The following is a 24711-nucleotide window of genomic DNA, read 5'->3' on the forward strand; positions in this document are numbered from 1 at the left end:
AGTAGCCAATGTAACTTTGGTAAACCCTAGAAATCAACAGAAATAGACTTTCCAAGATTTAGTCATGCAAATCTATTCTCCTTGATGCACCACTTAGTGTAGTGTCATCATTTTAGGTTCTGAACATGTCCACAAAAGTTGAGATCAAAATGAGAAAGTTGGCAGTACAAACTTGTTCAAATTTGATTCTGGTCAGAGAGGGTTTTGGGGTACTTTGATCAAGATAACATTCTCTCCAACTTGTGCCATTTGGTCTAGATGCATTATTACACCATTGAGCGCGTGCACCAAGTTTTAGAGCATTTGGACATGTTTGACAGTGCAAAAATGTTCAAACTTGAAAAAGGACAGAAGTGGTTTTGAGAGGGTTTCATGGGGTTATACTATTCTCCATGACATGGTACTTGGCTAGATCATCAAAAATTTCATATGTGACATGTTAGAATTTTCTTGGATTTTTATGAAAATATTTCCTGTAGAAATATTTCAAATCCTTGAAATGAGCAGAAATGGTTTTGGGAGGTTTTGTCCAATATTTTGATCATGACCATGTGTTGAAACACATATATATGGAAAATATATGTCCATTGAGTCTCCCTAATTTTTCTCAAATTTTTTTAAAGCTTTAAAATAATTTTAACCTATTAAATACCATTTCTGGCCTTAAGAAAAAGCCTTTAAATCAAATAGGAAAATAACTTTTAAAATTATATTTTTGTGGTTTCTGGGTATCCTATATCTAATAGGAGTCAAACATATTTTTGGAAAGATTTTTACTGCCCTGAATTAAGTACTTGTAGTACAAATCTTAATTCAGGGGTTTTTGGAAAACTAATTTTTGAAAATACTTTTTGGCCAAATACTTTTTGTAAGAAAATACTATATTGCTCTATACACATGGCATGATCATTGGTTCAAGAGTTTGGAGCAAGGAGATGAAGTATAGGAGTTGGAGGATTTATTTGATTTTTAGAGCACTTGCAAACAACAGACAAAATCCAAACAAGGCAAGGTCCAAAACACTCAAAAGTTTTTGTCAAACCACATTTTATCATGATTTATTAGCTTAAGTGTTGTGGCATGAAAATCAGGGTGTGACAATCCGAGACGCCTCGACAGGATCCACCTGATCCCCTCGATCCTGAGCCGCCCCAGCCCCCCTCCTCGCCACTCCTCCCCTCCTGGTCGCTGATCTTCGCCGGATCCGCCGCCTCCTCCTCGTCTACAGCTCCTGGCCGGCCGGATCCGCCGCCTCCCCTCCTTCCCCAGCGCCTGGCCGGCCGGGTCCACCGCCTCCCCTCCATCTCCAGCTCCTGGCCGGCCACCGGCGCGGGCGAGCGAGCGACGACGGACGCCGGCACGAGGGAGCCCGCGTCGCCTGGACGCGGCGAAGCCGCCATGGACTTCAGGAAGCCGCATCGTCGTCCCATCGCCACCGCCCGAAGCCTTGGTAGACCAGATGATGGGCCCGACGCAAGCTACGGTGAGCGGCGCGACCAACGGAGCAACTCCTCCATGGAGGCGGCATCTGTCGCGCCCTCAAATTCAGCGGCCACAGTACATGAACTTCCTCCCAATTTTGCCTTCTTCTTCAATCTTGCCTTCTCTGACCTTCTTGCTTCGTACAGATGAACTTCGCGCCCTCTGCAAGACATGGATTGCCATGGAATTCCACTCATACCTCCACAACAAATTGTTCTCAAGGTGGCCTATCAGCTGCTGGAAAAAGGTTGGCCGAACTTATAGCCAGGGTATGGTTGAACTTCTTCCTTCCTTCGGTTTGTTATTTGCTTATAGCTATGTGAAGTTCAGGTGGTGTGTGAGCATCAGTCCAGGCTACAAAAACTTTTTTAAAATCTGCCTCCTTACAACCATGTGAAGTTCTAGTAGTGTATGATCCTCAGTCCAGGCTACAAAACAGCATTGTAAAATTTGCCTGCCTGCTTACAGGCATGTGAAGTTCAGGTAGTATGTGAGCCTCAGTCCAGGCTACAACCACTATAAAATTTTCTTGCATTCACATTCACATGTGGAAAAGCCATGTGAAGTTCAACTAGTAAGTGTGCTTGAGTTCAGGTTGGTATGTGTCTGGTTCTGTGCAAAAAATAAATAAAAGGAAAATAGAACATGCATGTGATATGACATGAAGGTCAGGTTGGTATGCACTAGCAGTCCAACCATTCAAAAACTTCATGAAGGTTCAGGTTTTTTAACTGTAGACAGTATTTCCCCTTTGCAAAACAAGAATTTCAGGTTGTGGAGAGTGCTAAGTTCAGGTACATATAAGTAATCAAATATTGTAGAATTAAAAAACATGGTGTGAAGTTCATTCTGTGAAGGGTGCTCAGTTCAGGTACAAAGGCATCAGCAGATGCTCAGCTCAGTGCATAGTGTGATGGCTCTCACCACTTTTATATGAGAAGTTCAGGCTGTGAATAGTGCTAAGTTCAGTTACAAAGGTATATGCAGATATAACTTGCGTGCTAATAGACATTTTTTTCTTTTATGTCAGCAAGACGAGAGACGCATGAAGAAGCTTAGAAGTTCCCAGCAGCAAGTACACAATCCAAAGCCTGTATGCGTTGCACCACCCCCTCAATGGGTCACACCTCAAACGCACCAACAACATTACCAACCTACTCCAGACCAAAAATGGATGACAGCCGAAACACACGGATACTTCCAAGATGCTGGGTCACAGCCCTATCCGCACAGGTTTGCACCTCCACCTAATTGGGTGACGCCGGAAATCCCCCGCGGATTCTTTGTATCCACCAGCAGACTCCCAAGCACGCCGATGGAGGAGGGGGTTAGCTCAAGTCCTGCGTGTAACTCTGGAGGTTATCCTGGTGTGCCTCATCAATGCCAAAGCGAAGCAACTAAACCGGATCCCAGGACAAATCCAACAGCAACACACACACGGAGGAGAGTGATCAACACACTACAACCGTTTGATCCTGCTGCTGCTACAAGTCAGAATTCTACGGGGCATAAGGTAGATGGATTGCTTCACAAAACAAAAGAGCAAACCAAGACCAGGATCGCAATACCTCCACAACCACCTCAAGCAAAAAGGACGCAAACAAGAGAGAGGCCATCTTCAGCCCTCCTTCCTCCTCGTGATCCACTGCTGCATCCTGCTATGATTACTCCGCCATGCCCCATCCCAGAGGGACAGCAGCCAACACCGCTGGAGTTGCGATCATACACGCACGTAAGTGAAACAAAAAATATTTATATACGCATCTTGTATTATCTGCACATTTTCTGCGCCCTCCAGGATAACAAGTTCATAAATTGCATTTTAAGGTGCTGTTTGGATTAATTTTTTTGTTTTTCTGCAGATGCCAGATCTACCGGATTATCTAATACCAAGACTAAAAATGTGATTCAAAGATGTAGAGAAAGCAAGGGAATTTTATAACAGATATGCCAGACACGCTGGTTTTGCTATCAGGAAGACGGGTGGAAATGACAACCACAAGTATTTTGTTTGCGCCTTCCAAGGGATACACACATCTTCTGTTTCAGAGGCCAACAGGAAGCGAAACAAAACATCGCAGAGGACGGGCTGCAATGCAAGAATGAGGGTGAAGGTGCAGGAGGATGGCACATGCATGGCAGTGGACATTGAGTACAATCATAATCACGAGCTCATGCAAACTGATGACATGCTGGTATTTTTGCACTCACACAAGAATTATGACCCCACTATTTTGGAGTACGTAAAGCTCATGCAGTACCATGATGTCAAGCACACAACAATCATGTCCATGCTATCTGAAAATGAAGATGGAAGCTACTTCCTAAGCATGACCGGACGAGACCTGCTAAACCAGTAAGTATTCAAACACCCACATACTGCAATGTAAAATAGCATCCTAGCTCACAACCCTTTGCTAGCAAAAAATAAACAAATGCATGTTCGCATGTGATTTGCAGGAAAGCCATGAATGCAAGGAAAGATGATTTGGATGATGTATTGAAACTTGTTTCATTCTTCAAAGACATGAAGGCAGTAAATGATGAGTTTTTCTATGACATCCAAGTGGAGAAGGACAAGTCAATTAAAAACATTTTATGGTCCAATGCAAGCTGCCGAGGAGCCTATCAATACTTTGGCGATTGCGTAACATTCGACACAACTTACAAGACCAACAAATTTCATATGCCCTTGGGAGTGTTTGTTGGAACAAACCATCACTTGCAGTCAATGATATTTGCTGTTGCCCTGATAAGAGACGAAGATGCAAAGTCATTCAAGTGGCTGTTCGATACATTTCTACGGTGCATGAACAACAAGCACCCAACTTGCATTCTAACAGGTGAGTTCAAAAAAAAAACTCCTCAAGTTTCATCATCTTTTCAGTCTATGGGTCTGTGTTGGTTGGGTACATTGGTTTTGTCTGAAAATAATGTAAAGAATGCAGTTCAACCACTGTAAGCACAGAAGTCCAACTAGCAGTACAAGAAAGCAAAATTATCTGTCACATGTTTACAAAAAAATTAGTTATGAATGTGAACTTCAAATACATGAATCATAGAAGTTCAAGGACAAATCTGTAAGATAAATATATGTAGCATGTTCAGAAAAATATAGTTATTTACGTGAAGTTCAAGCACTGCTACCACAGAAGTTCAACAACAATGATTTAAGAAATTTTTTTATTGAGACACTACTAGTTTGTCCTACTACTAACTGTGAAGTTCAAGCACTGATACCAAAGAAGTTCAGCAACGCTGCTGTAAAGAAAAAATACATGTGACATTCTTAGATACCATACTGCCAAGATGTGTAGTTCAAGTACTTGTACAACATAAGTTCACCATCAGTACAAAAAAAGAATCAAGTTTCATTTTTTTAATTCATGCAGACCAATGCCCATCGATGGCGAAAGCTATACCATAATCATTTCCAGACACCGTCCACAAGCTATGCCGTTGGCACATCATGAAGAAGTACAGGGAATACCTCACGTTGCTGTACAAAAAGTATAAAACAGTCAAAGAGGAGTTCACAACTATATTAAAATGGCCACTGATGCCAACGGAGTTTGAAGATGCCTGGGCTAAAATCGTGCACAAATACAACCTGGAGAACGACCAGATGATGATGCAGCTCTGGAGTGATAGGAAGATGTGGATTTCAGCATATTACAAGAACATTTTCTGTGCTAGAATGACTTCCACACAACGAAGCGAGAGCATGAACCACGTGCTAAAGAAAGGGTTTGTCAAGGGGACCCAGAACCTACACAAGTTTGCTAGGCGGGTCAATGCTTGCATACAAACTCGGATGCAGAAGGAGAACGAGCAAACAATGACCAGCATGGTATGATGACAAGTACAAAACACCCCCATCATGTTCTGTTTTACCTTCAACATGTGCACTTTGAATTTTAAAAAAATGAAACCCACGACTCTGCTTCGACTAATATCTCACTTTTTGACATGTGCAGACCAATCCTGTGACAAAAACAACTTACGGCTATGAGGAAGACATGTCTATCAAGTACACGAGAGCCATGTACACTGAGATGAGGAATAAGATGAGAAAGGCCACGCTATTTCGCGCAAAGCGTACAGCAGAGCCCACTAAGTACCTTGTGTACTACCACAACAAGCCTGGCCATGATGATGAAGAAAGATTTTCCTGGTCAAAGCATGAATTCCAGGTTGTAGCTGACCCAGAGAAGGAAATATACGAGTGTGAATGCAAGCTCTGGATACACACAGGTGAGCGAAAAAACAAGATCATTAAATAGCTAGATTAGTAGTATCATATCAAAATTTATGAAACTCATTGCTGGCTCACAAACTATGTATTCTGCATTCATCACAAAAATGCAGGCCTGTTCTGCCTTCACATCATGAACATAACGGACTACATCAAGCCTGACAAATTTCCAAAAAAATATATCCTCAAACGGTACACAAAGACTGCAAGATCACAACCAACCTTTGATACAAGGGACTAAAACACAACCGCATTGGATGGCAGCTCTAGGCTATCGAAGCAAGACCTCTTGCTGCAGCTGAATTTGATGGTTAACAAGAAAGTGATGAGATGTGACTAGCAATATGACAGAGCCTACTATGTTCTCAAGAGGCTTGTGGAAGAGCTTGATGCAATACATTCAGTAAATCAAGGGGATGCTGACGAAAGGATGGCTGAAGAGGACGCTGAAATTGAAGATGACCTTCATTGAGGGAGTCCTGGATTAGGGGGTGTTTGGGTAGCCGGACTATACCTTCAGCCGGACTCCTGGACTATGAAGATACAAGATTGAAGACTTCGTCCCGTGTCCGGATGGGACTTTCCTTGGCGTGGAAGGCAAGCTTGGCGATGCGGATATTCAAGATCTCCTACCATTGTAACCGACTCTATGTAACCCTAACCCTATCCGGTGTCTATATAAACCGAAGGGTTGTAGTCCGTAGGCAATCAACTCCATATACAACAATCATACCATAGGCTAGCTTCTAGGGTTTAGCCTCCTTGATCTCGTGGTAGATCTACTCTTGTACTACCCATATCATCAATATTAATCAAGCAGGACGTAGGGTTTTACCTCCATCAAGAGGGCCCAAACCTGGGTAAAACATCGTGTTCCCTGCCTCCTGTTACCATCCGGCCTAGACGCACAGTTCGGGACCCCCTACCCGAGATCCGTCGGTTTGGACACCGACATTGGTGCTTTCATTGAGAGTTCCTCTGTGTCATCGCCTTTAGGCCCGATGGCTCCTTTGATCATCAACAACGATGCGGTCCAGGGTGAGACTTTGCTCCCCGGACAGATCTTCGTCTTCGGCGGCTTCGCTCCGCGGGCCAATTTGCTCGGCCACCTGGAGCAGATCGAAAGCTACGCCCCTGGCCATCAAGTCAGGTTTGGAAGCTTAAACTACACGGCTGACATCCGCGGAGACTTGATCTTCGACGGGCTCGAGCCACGGCCAAGCGTGCTGCACTATCTCGAGGGGCATGATCTAGCTCTGCCCCCAGACAGTGTCCTGGAGGCCGCACACGCATCGGTTCCGAGCCCTAACTCGGAGCCTATTGCGCCAATCGAGGATGAGCGGTTGGACGTCACCTCGGGGGCTACGATCCCGAAAGCGATCGAGCCGAATGCTAGCCCCGCACTCTGCACGACCCGTGACTCCGAGGATCCGGACTCCTCCCCGGACTCCGAACCCCCCGCGCCCCTGCCAATCGAATCCGACTGGGCGCCGATAATGGAGTTCACCACCGCAGACATCTTTCAGTATTCGCCTTTTGGCGACATCCTGAATTCTCTTAAGTCTCTCTCTTTATCAGGAGAGCCCTGGCCGGACTACGGTCAGCGAGGGTGGGATACGGACGATGAGGAAATTCAAAGCCCACCCACCACCCACTTTGTAGCCACTATCGATGATCTAACCGACATGCTTGACTTCAGCTCCGAAGACATCGACGACATGGACGGCGAAGTAGGAGACGAATAGGAACCAGCACCTGTAGGGCGCTGGAATGCCACCTTGTCATATGACATATATATGGTGGATACTCCAAAAGATGGAGATGGCGATGGAACAGTAGGGGATGACGCCCCCAAGAAACAGCCAAAGCGCCGGCGTCAGCGGCGCCGCTCTAAATCCCGCCAAAGCAAAAACGGTGATTCCGGCACGGGAGATAATACTACCCCGGATAGCGCCGAAGAACACCCACCTCAGCAAGATTCGGCACAGGAAGATGGAAAAGCCAGCCTTCATGAGAGAGCGGCAGACCGAGAGGTCGAGGATGATAACTATACGCCTCCCTCCGAAGACGAGGCAAGCCTCGATGGCGACGAATTCGTCATACCATCATACCCCGCCGAACAAGAGCATTTTAAACGCAGGTTTTTAGCCATGGCAAGCAGCCTCAAGAAAAAGAAGCAATAGCTTAGAGCTGCCCAAGATTTGCCAGCTGACAGATGGACTGAAGTCCTTGCAGCCGAAGAGTATGAACTCGAACGCCCCTCCAAGAGTTACCCGAAGCGCAGGCCGCTACCCCGATCAGAGGAGGAAGCACCTACATCACCAGCGCATGACATGGCAGACCGGCCACCTCGCGGCCGCGACAGAGAGGCCTCTCGACCCTCCACCCAAGCCATGCCCCGACGCCGCTCAACTAAGGCACGGGAAAATGCGCCCGACCTGCGAGACATACTGGAGGATAAGGCAAGACAAACAAGATTGATCTACGGATCGCGCAGGCGCCCTACGGCATGTGACAATGATCTTCACGCCGGATACAACAAATCTGGCCGGGCCGAACACAACAGGCATAGCTCTTCCGAGCTGCGTCGTGATATAGCCCAGTACAGAGGCGCCGCACACCCGCTATGCTTCACGAATGAAGTAATGGATCATAAAATCCCAGAGGGTTTCAAACCCGTAAACAACAGATCCGGCGGTATGGATCGTGGATTATCTCCTTCACATCCACATGGCACGCAGCGATGATCTACACGCCATCAAATACCTCCCGCTCAAACTTAAAGGACCGGCCCAGCATTGGCTTAACAGCTTGCCAGCAGACTCAATCGGTTCTTGGGAGGACCTGGAAGCCGTATTCCTCGACAACTTCCAGGGCACTTACGTGCGACCGCCAGATGCCGACGACTTAAGCCACATAATTCAGCAGCCAGAGGAATCGGCGAGACAATTCTGGACACGGTTCCTAACAAAGAAAAACCAGATAGTCGACTGTCCGGACGCACAGGCCCTAGCAGCCTTCAAGCATAACATCCATGACGAGTGGCTTGCCCGGCACCTGGGACAGGAAAAGCCGAAATCCATGGCAGCCCTCACGACAGTTTTGAAGTTCATGTCAGCTTACAGAAGAAGTTCTGGTATGTAAAATCGATGTAGGAAAAGAATATGCTTAAAAAATAAAGTTTCGCCGCATAAACTAAGGTTAGCAAGCCTAAGACAACGCGTTCAAATGTGAAGTTCTGCTTGGATACGTGTAGAAGTTCATGTACAATGCAACAAAGATAAAGAAACGTATGATTATTACATATCAGGACTTGAAAAAACACAAAAAAATATAGATTCTACGCAAAAGCATACATATTGGTTGGGTTGAACATTACCAAGACATTACACAACACAAAATATCCTCTCCATCTGAAACCAGCAGCCCAGCCACATCTCAAAGCAGAAGTTCAAGTCTACGATCATATGTTGGGAGCCCAAAAATAAACAAAAAAATCAAGCAGTTCAACCAAAACCGAGGCAGAAGTTCAGGTACATCTGTTGGGGCAAAAACATTCAACACATGGATACTAAAAAACGACGCAGTACATTGAAATTCACAAAGCAAAATCATTCTTCACACCAAATGCATTTGTCCACAATATCATAAGTAATAGTGCTGCACCTATAGATACACAAATCACTAAAAACATTCTTACAACCAAATCTTTACGGAATTGTTCCAATCATTAGCAAACCTAAAAATCTGTATGAAATCAAATCTACAATGAAACTAATGCTTCGAATTCACGGGCCAAAGGACTGGATCTCTTTAGGGAGCTCTGAACGCACGACTTCATTCTTCTCGCTAAAAATCAGAGTGTGCATGAACTCAGCCTTCCAGTCATCTGCAGCAGCCTGCAAACAAAGAAAGGTGAAAACAATGGTTTAGTAACGGATATCTAAACCATAGCAAGAGCGTCTCAGCAAAAACACACAAGAATAATCAAAGGATGATGAGACAAGAACAAAGACAGAACATACTTCCACATCACCAAAATCTTCAACAATCACATCGCCATCATACGAAGAGCTGAACTTCATGGCAAAGAAACCACAATCATTACTCTTCTGCTTCGGAACATCGATGAAAGTCGGCCTCTTTGCAATAGTCACCCAGTTAGGCTGCTTGCTCGCCTTGTATGCAGCCTTGCCATACACCTCCTCGAGCAACCCAACAAATCTCTTCATCTACCGGAAATAACAAAATTAGATGAAGTCAAAAACATGTTAACCAAAATAGTTAAGTTCAGGTACATAAAAAGCGACACTTGCATAAGATCCACCTAAAGAAAATAGCAGAAGTTCAACTTCTAAATGACAGTCAGTTCAAGCAGTATTACCAAAACAGAGACATCAACATATTTTGTCAACACAAGGCATAATAAACTTCATGTCAAACAAGAGAATGTGAAAGGAGGTTCAGGCTAAGAAACACTCACAATATTTTGGCAGTCCCCGTGGAAACTCATTCGCGACGTTTCCATATTAGCGTAAGAAAGTGAATCAAGGATGTCAATGCTCCCACGATATCTATTCACCACGTACACACTGTAGTGCGCCATTGTGCCAATTGGCTTGAATAGAATCAAGAAAACCTGCCAAGAATGAAAGGACCGGTGAACACAAACTATAAAAGCATATGTACTAAAGAACCGGCATGAACAAAAACTTCTTGACAAACTTAGCAAAAGGATGCACATGAAATTAAAAAAAAGCAAGAGTTATGAAAACCTAACCAGCTTCGCGTTAAGAAGGTCTTCTTCCTTGCGAACAAACATCGGGAGGAGACCAGCAGATTTTTTGCATCAAACTTTGGAACTGTTGCACCGAAGAAATCATACTCCAGGCAGTACTATGCATTCACAAAAACACAATTAAAACACCTCCCAAATGCTACTACAACAAAACTAAGGCAAAAAGAAGGAGATAGGGGTGCAAAGAACTAAAACCTGTATGAAGTAGGGACTAAGTACAACCCTGTCAGCACTAGTGAATATCTCAGAGGTCTCCGGCTTATCCTTCCACAAGTTTATTAGATAATCCATTATGTCTCCTTCCATCTGCTGCCCTTGACCGAAAAGCGTATAAAGGACACGTCCTGTGAGGTCAATCACATTCGTAGGGATAGTAAACATGCAGTAGCTTGTCCTGCAGAATACAAAAGGATGGTAAAAAATATTAGAAGTTCAGATACAACAATAAACAGAAGTTCAGACACCATAACTCAAAAGGCAAGAGGAGACATAAAACAGAAGTTCAGATACTACAACAACGGCAGTTCAGACAATACAACAACAGAAGTTCAGACACTACAACTCCAAGGCAAGGGAGCGACAGATGAGGGTAACTCACTCAGAATACTTCCTCAGACCATCTTTACTCAACACATACTGTTTCAACTTCCGGGCCTCGGATAGATGAGGGTAACTGTATTTTTTCAGGGGAGCGATAGGAGAACGCCACTTCAAAGGCAATCTTGATGCTCTCTTGGAGGAAGATATGTTCCCAGACTCAACTGTCGGTTTCCTCCTGGTGATCACAACATTCTTCCCACCTCTACCAGCAACAGTACCAGTAGCACATTTAGCATTCTTCGGGTAAGCAATCTTCTCAAAATCATCATCGGACAAAATCACTTCTGCTTCGGCTGCTTTGACTGCATCAGCCTTCCTATAGCAAGGGGTTTTTGGAGTACCATGAATACCACCAGCCTGCTTCCCCAACTTGGAAGGAATAAGGGTCCGAGGTCTATCATCTCCTATCGGAGGTGTACTCATCGGTTCCTCCCTAGGCTGGTATTCCTGTGACCCGAGGAATGAGTAGTGGTAATCGGTCAGCTCCAACGGTTCCACTGTCAAAGAAAAAAGGAAGAGAAAACATCACCATTAAATACAACTGAAGTTCAGGAACATCACAATGTGCAGTCCAACTAATACAGATGACATGGTTAGTACTCAAGCTGACCTAAAAAAATTAGTTGCAGTAAAAAACTAAATGAAGTTCAGGCACAACCAGAGGCACAGTTCAAGATAAACCGATGAACTGTAAATCATTCAACTACAGCTAACAAAACCATAGAAAGGCATCATCTCTGAAGTTCAATTAGAAAAGAAAATGCTCATGTCCATTTAAGCAAAACAAAACACACAAGCAAAATTAAAAATGATAGAAATGAAGTTCATGTACAAAGAAAATGCTCCTCTCCTTCCGAAACCAGAAGTCCAAGTTTCAAAGAAAAATATGAAGTTCAGGTAGAATAAAAGATGCAGTGCAGGTAAGCAGTACAAGTTCCAAAATACTTACATGTGTAGTAGCCAAACAGAGCTTGAAGTCTGTCTCAAACAGGTTAGAAGAAGCGATTGAGTACAACCACGTCTTCCTGATATCCCCGATATTCTCATGCGAATAATTTTCAAGAACCCCGTCATGATACGAATTAACATTCGTAAGCATGAAGAATCCGCAGTCGATACTGCCATCAAACGAAGTAAAAGAAATAGTGTTAGGACTGAAAAAGAAAGCCAACGAATTAAACACATCGCAGCTTAAGTACAACTACAGTTAAACAGATGTGATAAAGAGAAAAAGTCGAACTCATACTTGTTTTGCTGCTGGGGGACATCAATCCAATCCAGAGGGAAATTGTCGATGCTAAGAGGACTGAAGGGTGTCTCCCTGTCGTTGCTGGCATCCTTCCAAAGCCTCTTGATGTTGTCGATCATCTGCCAAAACAGGCGTACCGCACATTCTTCTTTTGGTCCATAGTAGGAATCGAGAAGCTGGAACCTTGAATTCTTCAGGTCAAGGAATACCGACACCCAATGACCGACACCACCCATGGAAGAAGGAAGCTCAGGCGGGTCAAAAGTAGGGAAAACAACCTGAAGCATCATAAAACACACGAATCATTAAAAAATGAGAATTAATATCAGAACGGTACAAAAGAAAAATAAAACAAATATTAACACAGTGGATCGCACTTCAAAACTAATATAGAGGTAAAGAATAAGATATTGCATACCGAATCATGTGCATCCATGCTATCTGGACCACTCGCCATGAAGTACTTCCTCACACGGGAATCAAATTGACCTCTAAAAATCTTGTCCTAAAATAATGCAGACAACACCAACATATGAAAAAAAATACAAAAATGAGACGAACAAGTTTTAACTAAAATGGTAAGGAACAAAACAGAAAAGAAATCATTGTATGGTTGACTTACACAAACCCAATACGGCAGGATGAGTTTATCCGATCCCTGGTACTTCGCACGTAGACAGTAGAGTGCACACTCAGCCACATTAGATGTAAGCATTCTGCGAGGACCAAAAGATATTGCGACTTCTTGAACAGAAGCTTCACACTCCTTGTTTTGGAACATAATCATTTCTCTAAAACAAGCGAATAGAAAGTAAAACAAGTTCAACAGCAGGAACTCAGGAAGTTCATAACACATGTTAGCACAGAAGTTCAACTATATCACAACAGGCAGTACAGTGCAAAAAGAGGCCAGAAGTTCAGCACTAGAGAAGCAAACAAAAAAAGAAGTTCAGGTACATAGAGTTCGGAAGTTCAGGTAAGAAACCACAGGCAGTTCACATGGGGTACATGGATGATGTAAATATTGAGCAGGCACAGAAGTTCAGCTATATCACAACAGGCAGTGCAGTACAAAAGAGGCCAGAAGTTCAGCACCAGAGAAGCAAAAAAACAAGAAGTTTAGGTACATAGAGTTGGGAAGTTCAGGTAAGAAACCACAGGCAGTTCACAGGGGGTACATGGATGATGTAAATATTGAGTAGCTGCACTCACCTCTTGGAACCTAGTTACACTGTAATAAAAGTCATCGACCTTCTTTCGGACGACAGCAAGGTCGCTATCTGCTCACCAAAAAGAAAATATCAATTAACAGCAACACTCGAAGCACATAGATTCACGACAGTTTCAATTAAGACCAACATTCAAGCACAAACATTCAAAACATAAGCACATCTCAGCTGCTACATCAGAAAAGATAAAACCACAGCATCATAGACATCACAACCCATGCATTAAAAACCTCCACCCACATAGAAAACAGGTTCACTTAACATTCTTCACAACCCACACGACAAACAACAAAACCAGAAGTTCAACTTAGACCACACAAGCAGTTCACAGGGGATATCATGGACTAAACCAAACAAGAAAGAGGGAAGGGGATGGGGAAAGAAGAGAGAAGCATGCTCCTCTCTTCATGGATCCTTGCCTAGACCAGTGGCAGCACTGGAATGATCAACCTCCTCTCCATAGCTATCGCTTTCGGTATCTTCATCATCGTCTCCAATAGACGTTGCAGCGTCGTTGGGAAGGACACCAGCAGTAGCTGGAGCAGCTGGAGAATCTGAAACAAGAAAAACATTTGGTTGTGCCTGTACAGCATCAACATCAACTGATGGCTCTGCTGCAGGAGACTTCTCCGGGCTTGTAGCAGCACGGCCACCAGTTTGTACAACAGACTCAACATGATCTTTCTCCAGAATGGTGTCTCCATTTGTCTTGCCCTGCTCAGCATCAGAAACCTCAGCGCCAATGGACGAAAAAGGTTCAGTCAGGACCACCCCGTCGGAGCAGCCGGTGCCTGAGACGGACATGTCTGCAACCTTCTCCGGAGCAACACTAACATCATCATTCTGCTGCTGCAAAAAAGAAACAAAAAGTCATTACAAAGGGCTGACTGAACCTCATGCACAGGGGCAGTAAGTCCGTCTCAGGGGCAAACAAGACAAATGGACAACAAAAAATGGTACCTTATTTTCACTGCCATGAACCTCATCAAGTATTACGCCACTAGCGGGAGCAGGTTCATGCACATGGGCAGCCTCATGCACAGGAGCAGCTTCATGCGCAGGTAAAACATCCTCCTCAACCCTAGCATCATCATCAACAGCCTACAAAAAGAAATCATGTAGAAAACAAAATACCTAATCAGCAGAAGTTCAGATTGCATAATCAGTGAAGGTCAGCTATCACAACTGACATATAATGGAAGTCCAAATACAGTAAACATAGCAGGTCGGATATCAAACTACTCTAAGATACAAAAGGGAACAAAAAAGGGCGAGTCATGGAAGTTCAGGTGCTGTAGCAGTTGAAGTTCAAGTTCTATAAGCAGAGAAGGTCACATAGGAACATTTATGCTAAAAAACGGTTTACGACACATGAAATCAATAACGTTCGCCTATGAATACAAACAGTAATAACTGAAAGCTAACATTGAACATTATTGCAAAGAAATATCAAAAGCCAACATAAACAAACCTCTTTGGTACGCTCCACATGGCCTCCTTCATGACCCGAACGAACAGAATCCTGCCTCTGAATCTGTCTCACAACAACACTTGCCTCATCTTCAAAAGGCTTGCAACGAGCATCCTGCATTTCCTTGAATAGCCCAACGCTAGTCCGGAGGTGGGAAGTGCTCTGACGAAGCACTTCAAGAAATTTAGCTTCAATAGATAAGACCCCCTTCGAAGACTCAACATCAAATCCGTGTCCGGGAGGAAGAATCCCATCAATGCAACTAAGACGCTCAGCAGTTGAAGGAACATGAGCCAACTCCCCACAAACAGTTTCAAGAAGACTGTTAATCCTAACTAGAGAAACATTGGTAGCTTCAAACAAATTCTCGGAAGAAATGCCACCTGCAGCACTCACACGAGCAGAAGAACCTCCTGGATCTACAGGGGGTCACCGGTATTAACATCCCGGGAGAATTCAAATCTTGGGGAAGTTCCACTCCCTAGGCCGGCAGAACGAGGCATAGTTAGAACAGGACGTTCAATAACCCTAAAGAACACAACCTCAGCCTGTGTCTTCCACTGCATACAAAAACAAAAGTCAACACGTCAGAAAACAAATGAAGGAACATGGGGACAAAAAATATACAAGACAATACCAGAAGTTCAAGTTAAACTACACAGGAAAGAATAATGCATAGAAACACTCACAGGCAGTCTCCCAAACACCCAGTTGGTTGGGTCATCATCACCCTTCATGACCAAATCAGCCCTAGCAAGCTCAAGAAGCTTGGCCCGATCCATGAAATTGATGCGAGGGGTCCTCAAGTCAATATTAGGCATCTTGCCAATGATAAGGCAGTCCAGATACATAAGCAGCGGCGCGATGGCACATCCTGTGACAGCTTTTCCTCTGCTAGTACCTTGCTGATACCTAACAACAGCACTCCGAATGTCGTCAACAACCAACTGGCAGTAGTCCATGTCTGCCATGTCCTCAAACACAAGGTTCTCAGCCATTGCTGCCTCCCTGGACACTCGTGTAGACGTTCCATGGATAACCACCTTCATGAAAACAATAAGGTAAAACACCTGCAGAGCAAGATCATCCTTCGTCTCATCCTTCACAAGTTCACCGAGGATATTCCGCAAATCCTTTGTCTTGATGTCCTCACTCCTAGCATACCCAAGCTTGCCCTTCAACCTCATAACAGCATCATCGAAACCATCATTCGAGGGCCTAGGGGGGGTATGATTACCTTGAGGGAACCCAAAGAGATGGTGAATAGCATCACTTGTAATACGTATAACCTTGTTCGCCTCACCCATGTCGAAAATCATGGTTGAAGGGCGAATCCTCGTGTAGATGTTGCCCATCAAAGGACGAGAAATGTTGGAATCAACCTTCAAGTCAAACACACAACCAAAACTAGCCTTGATAACCCTCTCCTTGTGCTTAGCTTGTAGCATTTTCGCACACGTCTTGACCTCTCCTAGTGAGCAGCGAACCATCTTGTTAAAATGTTTCGCCTCACCTCCTCCTTCGCCACCTTCTTCGGGCGCTTTGCCTCCTCTCTTCCTCCTCTCATGCCGCTGCACAAGCTGATACTGAAAAAAATACATTGACAAGGAAAAAAGGCAGAACAATGAGACACACAAGCTTCACCAAAAATTCCACTAATGCCTACATACGCACCACATCTTAGAATTCCAACTATGTCTACATAGGCAGTACAACCATGTATGACCAGAAGTTAACATGCTTTCAAAAATGTTGGAAATTTACAAAAGCAGAAGTTCAACCATGTATACCAAGGCAGTAATCAAACATGTATCTCAGAAGTCCAACTATGTCTACATAGGTAGTACAACCATGTATGACCAGAAGTTAACGTGCTTTCAAAAATGTTGGAAATTTACAAAAGCAGAAGTTCAACCATGTATACCAAGGCAGTAATCAAACATGTATCTCAGAAGTCCAACTATGTCTACATAGGCAGTACAACCATGTATGAACACTAGTCAACATGCTTTCAAAAATGTTGGAAATTTAAAAAGCAGAAGTTCAACCATATACACTAAGGCAGTAATCAAACATGTATACAAACAAGTTGAGCTAATTTCTTCATGTATATACCTAGAAGTCCAACTATGTACACAAAGGCAGTAATACCATAAAAGCAAAGCACGTCGGCTAATTTATTCGTCTATATTGAGATGGAGCAGAAGGGCAGCTATGTACGCCAAGGCAGTGCTAAAAACAATAAAACTACAGCAACAGCGACAAATGCTCTAAAAAACAGTAAACGTGAGATATTCATACCTGATTAGCGACAGCATCATCATCGACGTCGTCCTCGTCATCAGCATTGAAATCAGCATCATCCTTGTCCTCTGGATTAACACGAGAATGCTTCTTCACACCCTTGTTGACCTTTGCAGGTGGAACCTTGCGCTTCACGCCGCATTTCTTCCCCTTCCCAGATGCACCAGCACCAAGCGGAGAAGGTGTAGGCGCGGCGGTGGCAAGCACACGAGGACTACGGCGTGGCGTACCACCAAGGCCTAACCCTTCATCTTCAACAACTTCTGCAGGCCTTGAAACACGTGGGCTCCTCCGAGGAGTAACTTCACCAACTACTAGCTTCCTCGCAGTAGTCTTCTTGATTTTCTTCTTAACAGGGACAACCGTGCCATCACTACCACACGGCACGTCTTCCTCAACAGTGAGCTCAGCCGCATGAACAGATCCAGGAACATCAGAACCTTTCTCAAGGCGGGCCGCCCTCTTCTTGTCAAACTTTTCTTGCTTCTTCCTCTTATGTTGGTCCTCCAGGAGAAGCTGGAAAGGCACATCCTCGGGTTGCGTGACAGGTTCAGTGCCATCAATAGACTGCGACTGCGTCTCTGACATCTGAAGAGATCACAAAGGATCCAGAACGGAATCACAAACTTTGACTGACGGAGCCACCTCCTCAGCAGCAGCAGGGGTTTCTGATAAACCCAACTCAGATAAAACATCGTTGATGGAGTTCACAGCTTCCTCCTCTGTGGACACATCTGCAAAGAACACAAAAAATCGAAGCAAAAAATAAAAAAAGTCAGGAACAAAAACAAATGACAAGAACAAGCTAAAAAACATGCCTCAAAACTTTAAAATGAAAAGAAAAAGGGTTTCACATACTAGGTGAAGCAAGAGCTGCAGAAGCAAGATCCTCAAGGCTTGAAAAATTCTCAAGGCTCGAAGCAACCTCGGCAATCATAGTCAAAGGGACAATGGGTGATTTAGCCGCACCAGATATTGGAGCATCAGTAAACCTCTGAAGCTCCATCTTGATCGCAGGCATTTTTTCAGAACTATTCAACTCATCACCAACTACAAAAAATGCAAGTAGAAAAGGCAGCTGAGTTCTAATCCGCAATCCTACACCAATGGGACTTCTACTTTTACAACAATGTCCAATACCCAGAAGTTCAACAATACCTAACAAAGCAGTAAACACAAAAAATAAACTAAAAATCTACAAACTAAATATAAAAACAATCTACAGCAGAGGGGCTACTACATATATCATGAATGTCCAGAAGTTCAACGATACATAACAAAGCAGTAAAATAAAATGTGCATAACAGAATTTCAACCAAATTTCATTACAATCAAACAATAATTAAAACAAGAAGTTCAACTATGTGACCCAAGCAAGTAGCACATAAAAAAGATGTAGCATGACCACAAACAGTATTTCACAGGCAAACTAAATATCAATGCCATCAACATGATAACAAAAAAAACAAAGATATAAACTACAAAAATGAAACATCTGGGAAGTCCAACAAAACTTGGTCACAAAGTTTCACCTACAAAATCATCAACTACAAAGTAAGCAAACACTCTACTAACTCAAACTAATGGTAAAAAGCATACACATAACCATTACTAGAAGTTCACACTATTAAGAATGGTAGTCCAACATGAATACTAAGTGAAGATATGGGCAGACATATATGAGAATAATGCTATTTAAAATACAAGATACAACTACATTAAGATACCTAGAGAAGGTTTTGAAGCCATGACAACACAACCGCCCTGATGAATGCAACTCCAAACACTAGAACAACCTGCTAAAAACAGGGGATTGATTGCATATAGTTAGCAAGTACAAAATCATACAACAAAATACAAAAAGAAACTGAATCAAACCCTAGGATGAAACAACCAGAACATACCAACAAAGGATGAACAGTAGCACATCTAGGAAAGCACAACAAAAAATGTATCCATAAACTAAATACAATGTCACAGACATAATCTAGACTTCGAAATCCACAGCACTAATGCCATTAAATACATCAGATCCAGCATCAACCATCCATCACACCACACCCTCTCTTGCATTCATCTGACAGCTAAAATCAACAAAGGGGAAATGAAATCCACAAAAGTATGAAGGGACAAATAGCACACACAAGCATCACACAAAGAAATCTGATCACGGGGAATTGAAACCCAACCACCACACGCAAAAGAACCCTACCTAATCTACCACCAAACCATCAGAAGAAGGGGGAGGGAGGAGGATGCGAGAGCACACAGAAGAAACAGGTAGGCCTCGACAGATCTGGCGAAACTAGAAGCAAGCATTAGGAGGGGGGCATCACTTGTACCTCTCTAGACGACTCCCGCACGCACGAATCCACGTCGGTTCTTCCACTCCCCACGACGCCACGCGCACCTTGCAACCGTGCAGGCAGTTGCCGCCCTCGCTTCAGAGCAGAAGAGAGCGGGCTGGGCGAGAGAGAGCGGGGCGTGGGGGAGAAATAGGAGTGGGGGTGTGCGCCGGTTACTCCAGCACGAGGGCAGGGGACAGGGACGGAGAAATCAGGGGGAGTTGGAGGAGAGGAAGGCAGCGGAGCGACAGAGAGGGGGGAGAGAGCGAGCGACAAGGGGAGAGGAGTTTTCTAACAGGTGGTCGCGAGGCAGATGCCCACTTAATGCCTCTCTGTCGTGGGACTTGCAACGCCACTGAATTTACAATTTTACCCCCCAACAGCTAAAATAGTAAATACATGTGTAGATAAATAAATGCACCATTTGAATGCATCTATTATAATGAGATAAGATCACAAAACAGCACAGCTGATATCCTCAAAACCAAAAATAGATGGCAAATACAGTACTAAAGGAAGAAACATACATACATAAATATGCCCCTAAAAAACAAGAGAAAAGAAGTTCAAAAAATAAAGAACAGAAGTTCAAGTACCCTAATAAAAGAAGTAAAGGAATAAGAATAAATAAACCATAAAGAAACAAAAAGAAGAAGTTCAACTACAAAAACAGATGAAGTTCACCCTAAACCCTAAAAACCCTAAGATAGATAGTGGGGTCACGGATGTGACGGACTCGCCTCCGGATGTGACGACGCGGCACGCCGCGTCGTCGCCTGCTCCGGCTCGTTCCTGTCTCGGCCTCGCAGGGGGAGGGGAGGGGGGGTACCGACCCCCCTTCCCCCCTGCCCGGCGTCGCGCTACCGCATTGCTGCGCGCTAGGATTTGACAGGACGCAATGCGGTTATTCTGTTTCCACCCCCACCGCACGCACCCTAAACCCTAAAAACCCTAAGATAGATAGTGGGGTCACGAATGTGACGGACTCGCCTCCGCATGCGACGACGCGGCATGTCGCGCCGTCGCCTGCTCCGGCTCGTTCCTGTCTCGGCCTCGCAGGGGGAGGGGAGGGGGGTCCCGACCCCCCTCCCCCCCTGCTCGGCCTCGCGCTACCGCATTGCTGCGCGCTAGGATTTGAGAATTAAAAATTACAAAGAAAACCAAACAAACAAAATATAGAGCATCATGCACCATCGCCTTCCAATGTGGAGTGCAAATCTCCAAAACCAGAAGTTCAACCATTAATAAAAAAGAAGTCCAGATCCTACTGAAGATAGTGCTTGTGATCCAGCTCCACATTTACACACTAGTTACAACAAATTGCAGAAGAAATCTACTAAGGGTTTTTGATTTCTGGAATGTAATCTGTCCTGGAATATCAATGTCAAAAAGATGAACCTGCATTCAAGAAATTTTTTGCTGTGACATAAAAACTAAGAAAGAAGCACCTGAGGAATAATAATGTTTAGTGTCGAAGAAACACAATGCACAAGGCGTAAGTTAACTAATAAAATGTTTCTAAATAAAGGCAAGTTCAAGTTGTAAAAACACAGAAGTTTGGCATTTGGAAAAACATCAAATGAACATGTAGAAAAGACAAATTACACAGAAGCAAAAATCTTGTAAGTTCACGTTAAACACAAACTGAAGTTCTACCACTGTTTGAAGTATGCAAACGTGTTAAAAAAATAAGTAAGGTGTGCATGCGTATTTGAGAATAATCCCATGGTTGCCACGGAACAAACTAAAACCCAAATTAGAAAATTGAAAATTACAAAAAAATAGAGTGCGATGTTGCACCACCTTGCAATGTGGAAATCAGGAAGTTCAATCACTGATAGCATATAAGTCCAATTACTACCACAGAATGTGGATAATCCAAAAATAGCCCCGAAGACAGAATAAATATAAAAGGATGATTTGTGTATCTATGGACCACCTCCACTTTTACGTATATGAGTACTCTGAAAAACAAAAAAAAACGTACACAAAATTTTTATAACAACACCAACGAAACAGATCGTATTGCAGCATCAACCAAAAAACATGCATTAAAACGAGGGAAGTTCAACCACAAAAGGTGCAGAAGTCCAACTCTGTAACACAGCCAGTAGAATCACTAAAAAACGCATTATCGAATTTGCTTTTTAGATTTAATCACTTGGGTGACTACACCTTCTCAGGCCGCGACCTCGAACGATATCATATTGCGCCCTGACATCAAAACGATAAATCAAACCAAGCTGTCTCATTGAAGAACCGAAAACCAGCACGGGCGGACACGAGATCCAATCTCCCGATTTCAGCGGTGTATTCGCCTTCCCGATGGAATTAACAATGCATGAACGGTCCAATCTCACTACTGCAATCAAATCCGCCCTCTATACTCAAATAAAAATAACAAATCTACAATAGCAGCGGAACCACTCCCGCGGACGAAGAACACAGAGCCTCAAATCAAATCCGTTGAAATTAAAGACAAATTGCCCACGAAACTCGTACTTAAACCAAATTACCATCATGTTAGAGGTTCCAGAACATCCACTGAATGCATTAAACTTATAAACAGACACGAGTTCATCCGCCCCGAGAGTGAATCCGCCAAAATGCAAAATTACGAATCAAAACGAGCATTTAGATGCAGGTATGAGTATTTGGATTACAGTCACATCCCACACAACACTACCGAACAGAATAATTCGCGGGGGAAGCCACGGTTGCGAAGATAGCCTGAAGTTCGGGTTTGTATAGAGGGAAGTTCAGGCGCGTTACTCAGGAAGTTCAGGTTGTGATCAGAATATTATTTTGATCCCGTGATTAGAATAGTGTTTATGCATATATACATATATATATATATCATATGATGAGGTGGCTATCCAGTGCCCCGTGGGCAGTGGTTCTTGTTCGTCTCTTGCATTGTCGTCCATACCATCGATGTCTTCGGAGTCGAAGTCGCGCACGTCGGTCAAATCATCGACAGTGGCTACTAAGTGGGTGGTGGGTGGGCGGCGAATTTCTTCATCATCTGCATCCCAATCCTGCCGGACATAGTTCGGCCAGGACTCTTCTAACAAGGAGAGAGACCTTAATGAGTTCAGTATGTCGCCGAAGGGCGAGTGCTGAAAGATATCCGCGGAGGTGAACTCCATGATCAGCGCCCGGTCAGATTCGATAGGCACGGGCGCAGGCGGTTCGGAGTCCGTGGCCAGGGAAGAATCCGACAGTTGGGCGTCACGGCTCTCGTGAAGGGTAAGGTCGATACTCGGCACGATCGCCGTTGAGAATGCGGCCTCCATGGCGGGGTCTATCCACCCGTCCACGGATGGCGCAGTTGGCTCCGAATTGAGGGTCGGAGCGGTTCCCGGTGCGGTCTCCTGAACACTGTCCGACGGTAGAGCTAAATCATGCTCATCGTGACCGTGCGGCGCACTCGGCAGGGGCTCGAATCCGTCGAAGATCAAGTCTCCGCGGATGTCGGCCATGTAGTTCAAGCTTCCAAACCTGACCTGGTGGCCGGGGGCGTAACTCTCGATCTGCTCCAGATGGACAAGCGAGTTGGCCCGCAGTGCGAAGCCGTCGAATACAAAGATCTGCCTAGGGAGAAAAGTCTCACCCTGGACTGCATCGCTACTGATGATTGAAGGAGCCATCAAGCCTAACGATGATGACACAGAGGAACTCTCAATGAAAGCACCAATGTCGGTGTCAAAAGCGGCGGATCTCGGGTAGGGGGTCCCGAATTGTGCGTCTAGGCGGATGGTAACAGGAGATGGGGGACACGATGTTTTTACCCAGGTTCGGGCCCTCTCGATGGAGGTAAAACCCTACTCCTGCTTGATTGATCTTGATGATATGAGTATTACAAGAGTTGATCTACCACGAGATCGAAGAGGCTAAACCCTAGAAGCTAGCCTATGGTATGATTGTTGTTCTTGGTCCTACGGACTAGACCCTCCGGTTTATATAGACACCGGAGGGGGCTAGGGTTACACAAAGTCGGTTACAAGGAAGGAGATCTACATATCTGTATTGCCAAGCTTGCCTTCTACGCCAAGGAGAGTCCCATCCGGACACAGGACGAAGTCTTCAATCTTGTATCTTCATAGTCCAACAGTCCGGCCAAAGGATATAATCCGGCTGTCCGGATACCCCCTAATCCAGGACTCCCTCAACGATCCTCCAGGGAGCCCTTCCACTTCTGCTGTCTCACTTAATTAATTAGGAGTACTTAAGTACCACTAATTTATTACTGCCTAATTTTCCTGTTGGAGTTAAGCAAATCTTTAGTCGGACCCTATGCTGAATCATGTACGTGTATGTTTGTCTATGGAGGTGAATCATGTGGTGGAGCAGGGAGGGAATATTATTAGTGTCATGGCATAATAGTGCTATTGTTTTGCATGTCAATTTATTGCCGTTGGTTCAATGAGGCAATGTTTTGCATATTATCCATCATGAATTTGATGCTACTGTTTGAGTAATATGCTAATGTCTTCCTATCCTTTCTCACTAAGCTAATGAAGGTTTCACCTTGTTCCTACTTGTGCAAACAGGGATCATGTTGTGCCAATCATACATTTTAGTGGAACTACACAAGACAATACAATGAACTGTATCCCAGCCAGTGCTTTAACGCTGCTGGAAGTTCTTGATAATCTTTCAATATAATCTCAGCACTGGTAAACAAGAGTGATTTCAACCATACATTTGAAGTGCACAAAAATATATACTATTGTGTGATTCCAGTGAGTGCTTTATCATCTCTTATGGGACTACATGAATAAGCTTTTTTTCTCAGGTTGGTACGGGCCTAAGGCCTTCATCCATATTAGTTTGCTGTCATCTCTATTTGTATCGTGCTACTGTCATGAGAAACTCCTTTATCTTTGCATGTTAAAGTTTTGCAACCTATGATAAATGGCAATGCTTTGAGTGTTGAGTTGAGCTAATTGGCACTGATTAAATAAACTAATACCTC

At 44.1% G+C, this 24711-nt stretch overlaps 1 protein-coding gene across 1 annotated transcript; it reads left to right on the forward strand.

Annotated features, from left to right (window-relative positions):
• Positions 1-3584: 3584 nt before the first annotated feature.
• LOC147990970 (protein FAR1-RELATED SEQUENCE 5-like) lies at positions 3585-6209 on the forward strand. The gene is made up of 7 exons (XM_087538474.1): positions 3585-3838; positions 3943-4090; positions 4211-4325; positions 4920-5332; positions 5460-5736; positions 5851-5929; positions 6089-6209. The coding sequence occupies exons 1-7, from the start codon at positions 3585-3587 to the stop codon at positions 6207-6209; spliced, it is 1407 nt and encodes a 468-aa protein (XP_087394600.1).
• The last annotated feature ends 18502 nt before the right edge of the window (positions 6210-24711 follow it).

This window comes from Triticum urartu, chromosome 1A (assembly GCF_056163025.1).
Source record: "Triticum urartu cultivar PI428250 chromosome 1A, HENAU_Tu73, whole genome shotgun sequence".
NCBI classification, from domain to species: domain Eukaryota; kingdom Viridiplantae; phylum Streptophyta; class Magnoliopsida; order Poales; family Poaceae; genus Triticum; species Triticum urartu.

Bases quoted from the DNA above. Each gene is read 5' to 3' on its own strand.
- LOC147990970 (XM_087538474.1), top strand. From the start codon at position 3,585: ATGAGGGTGAAGGTGCAGGAGGATGGCACATGCATGGCAGTGGACATT. The intron at 3,839-3,942 runs GTAAGTATTCAA...TGTGATTTGCAG, and splicing joins GGACGAGACCTGCTAAACCA to GAAAGCCATGAATGCAAGGA. The intron at 5,333-5,459 runs GTATGATGACAA...TGACATGTGCAG, and splicing joins AGCAAACAATGACCAGCATG to ACCAATCCTGTGACAAAAAC.